General features: G+C 35.8%; 1 protein-coding gene across 1 annotated transcript in view; it reads right to left on the bottom strand.

Moving 5' to 3' along the window:
• LOC135207187 (DE-cadherin-like) overlaps window positions 1–2,500 on the bottom strand; it is a 176,725-nt gene that overhangs the window by 86,038 nt on the left and 88,187 nt on the right. The window contains 2 exon segments of the mRNA XM_064238757.1: window positions 9–120; window positions 1,646–1,789. Of these exon segments, the coding sequence (XP_064094827.1) occupies window positions 9–120; window positions 1,646–1,789 (256 nt within the window).

The following is a 2,500-nucleotide window of genomic DNA, read 5'->3' on the forward strand; positions in this document are numbered from 1 at the left end:
TGGGTCGCCTTGCAAGGAGAAGGAGAGTTCGGCGTTGCTGCCGGAGTCCCTGTCAGATGCCGTCACCCTCAGCACAGGAGTGCCAGCGATGTGGTCAGTGCTTATCGTTTCCTCGTACTCCTGCGCTTGAGAAAGAGAACACTCAACTCAAGAACCCAAGAGAGCCATTTCTTTTACATCATTATGGGTAAACAAAAAGAGGCGATAAATTTGGACTTAAAACACTATATAAACAAGATTGATACCCGACAGGAAAACCACAAAATTTGGAAATAGCTCAGCTGAAATCACATTGTTAGATGAGGGGGGAAAATCTTATTATAAGGACATAGCAAAGCTAAATCCAGATTGATACCTCAGGTGAAAAGACATAATTTGAACATAACACAAAAAAAAAAAAAAAAAAAAAAAAAAAACAGATTGCTACCTTAAAGAGTAAACTATATAATTTAACCATAAGATCGATAAAACTAGATTGATCACTGCAGGGAAAAGCTTTATAATTTGAACATAACACAGCTAAAACTAAAAGGAAATACACCGTATAATTTGAATATAACAGCTAACAACAAATGAAAAAAGCCATATAATTTGAATATAACAGCTAAAACCTGATGAAAAAAAGTAATTTAATTTGAATATAACAGCTAAAACCAGATGAAAAAAACCATATAATTTGAATATAATAGCGAAAACCAGATTGATAGTTGAAGGGTAAAAACGACATAAAATTGACATAAAAGCAATAAGACCTGAAGGGAAAACCACACAATTTGGACAAAGCAAACCTAAAGCCAGTCTGATACCTGAAGAAAAAAAACATTTAATATAAACATAATACAGATTGATATTAAAGGGAATACAAAAACCACAGCACACCTTAAGCCAGATTGATACCGTAAGTGAAGAAAATACATAGTTTGGACATAACAAATCTACAACCAGGTTGGTACCTAAAGGAAAAAATCATATAATTTAAACATCTGACATCTAAAAGCAGACTGATACTGAAGGGAATGAAAAAAACTTAGCATACCTAAAACCTTAAGTGAAATTAATCCGACCTCCAGCTTACTCGAGATGCATGCAAGATTTTCCCCTCCCACATAAGTTGTAAACATTATATTCCTTACTTATAAAATAAATTAAAATGTGCTAAAATCTATGGTCAAACAGAGCCTTGTTTCACCAACGAAAATTAAAATAAATATGCTATATTTTATTAGAAATAATTTTTCTGTATTATTTATCATGTACATTATATTTTACATTTTCATTCAAATAAATAAATAAAAAATATCCTGCCATAAAATTCCTGAATCTTCAACTCTACGCGAAACAAGGACCTCAGTGGCGTGGTCTGATAGAAGTTCACTCTCGACGTGATTCGGAAGTCACGTATAAAGCTGTTGGTCCCATTGCTGAATAACCACTGGTTCCACGCAATGTAAAAACGCCTTACAAACAACACGAAATACATTTTTCAGACCTTTTTAGGCTCCTTCATAGACCTTTCCTACCTTCCCAACAAGAACGAGAAAGTAGTTATTAGGCTTTACTCCCTTAGCAAGCGAAAACTATATAATTTGGACATAAGAACCAGATTCACACTTGGAGAAAAAAAAGCAAAAGACTTGGACACTACCTGACGATCGAAGACCGGAGGATTATCGTTGATGTCATCGACGATGACCTTGAAGGAGCAGGAGTCCTGATGCCTCTCGAAGCCGCCGTCCCGAGCCACCACTGTCAGATAGAACTCCTTGTCCTCGCCGTCTCGGTCAAGGCGCTGAGGGGGAACACGGAAGGAGAAAGTAAGAAAACTGAAGGTAAGCAAAGCTTAGTACTCGGGATGCCAGCTAAAATCTACGTCCAAATAGAGCGTCGTTTCAACAACAAAAATTAAAATCAATACGCTATGTTTTATTAGCAGTAATTTTTATGTACTGTTTAACATGGACATCATTTATTTTTATTACATTTTCATTCAAGTGAATGAATCATAGATATCCTATTCTAAAATTCCCGTATCTTTAACTCAACGCGAAACACCATTTTTGTGACCTTTTTAGGATTTCCTACCCCATAACAGCAAGAATAACAACAGCAGCAACAACAAAGTAGTCCACGAGAAAGTGAAAATATGCTAAATATTTAACATTTACTTTTTTCTAATGGATGAGATTTAAATTTAGGCCAAAGGCCAAGCGCTGGAACATATGTTGAGGTCTGCGTTGGAAAATGTAATTGAGAGTAATGTGGTTTGAAAGGTGTAACAGGAGGAAATCCTCGCAGTTGCACTATGAAACACCTGTCAGGAGAGAGTGGACAGCAGGATAGAAGAAAGAGAATATAAAGGGAGGTACAGTAAAAAAATTAAAGGAAGGAAGGGGTTGTGGCCAGAGGCTGAAGCAACTATAAGATTTCCTATTCCCAAAATGATACGTTCGTGAGAAAATTGACGTAAGAATCTTTTTAAGAACATTTTTTCTCATATAAT

The sequence above is a fragment of the Macrobrachium nipponense genome, chromosome 32, assembly GCF_015104395.2.
Source record: "Macrobrachium nipponense isolate FS-2020 chromosome 32, ASM1510439v2, whole genome shotgun sequence".
NCBI lineage: Eukaryota > Metazoa > Arthropoda > Malacostraca > Decapoda > Palaemonidae > Macrobrachium > Macrobrachium nipponense.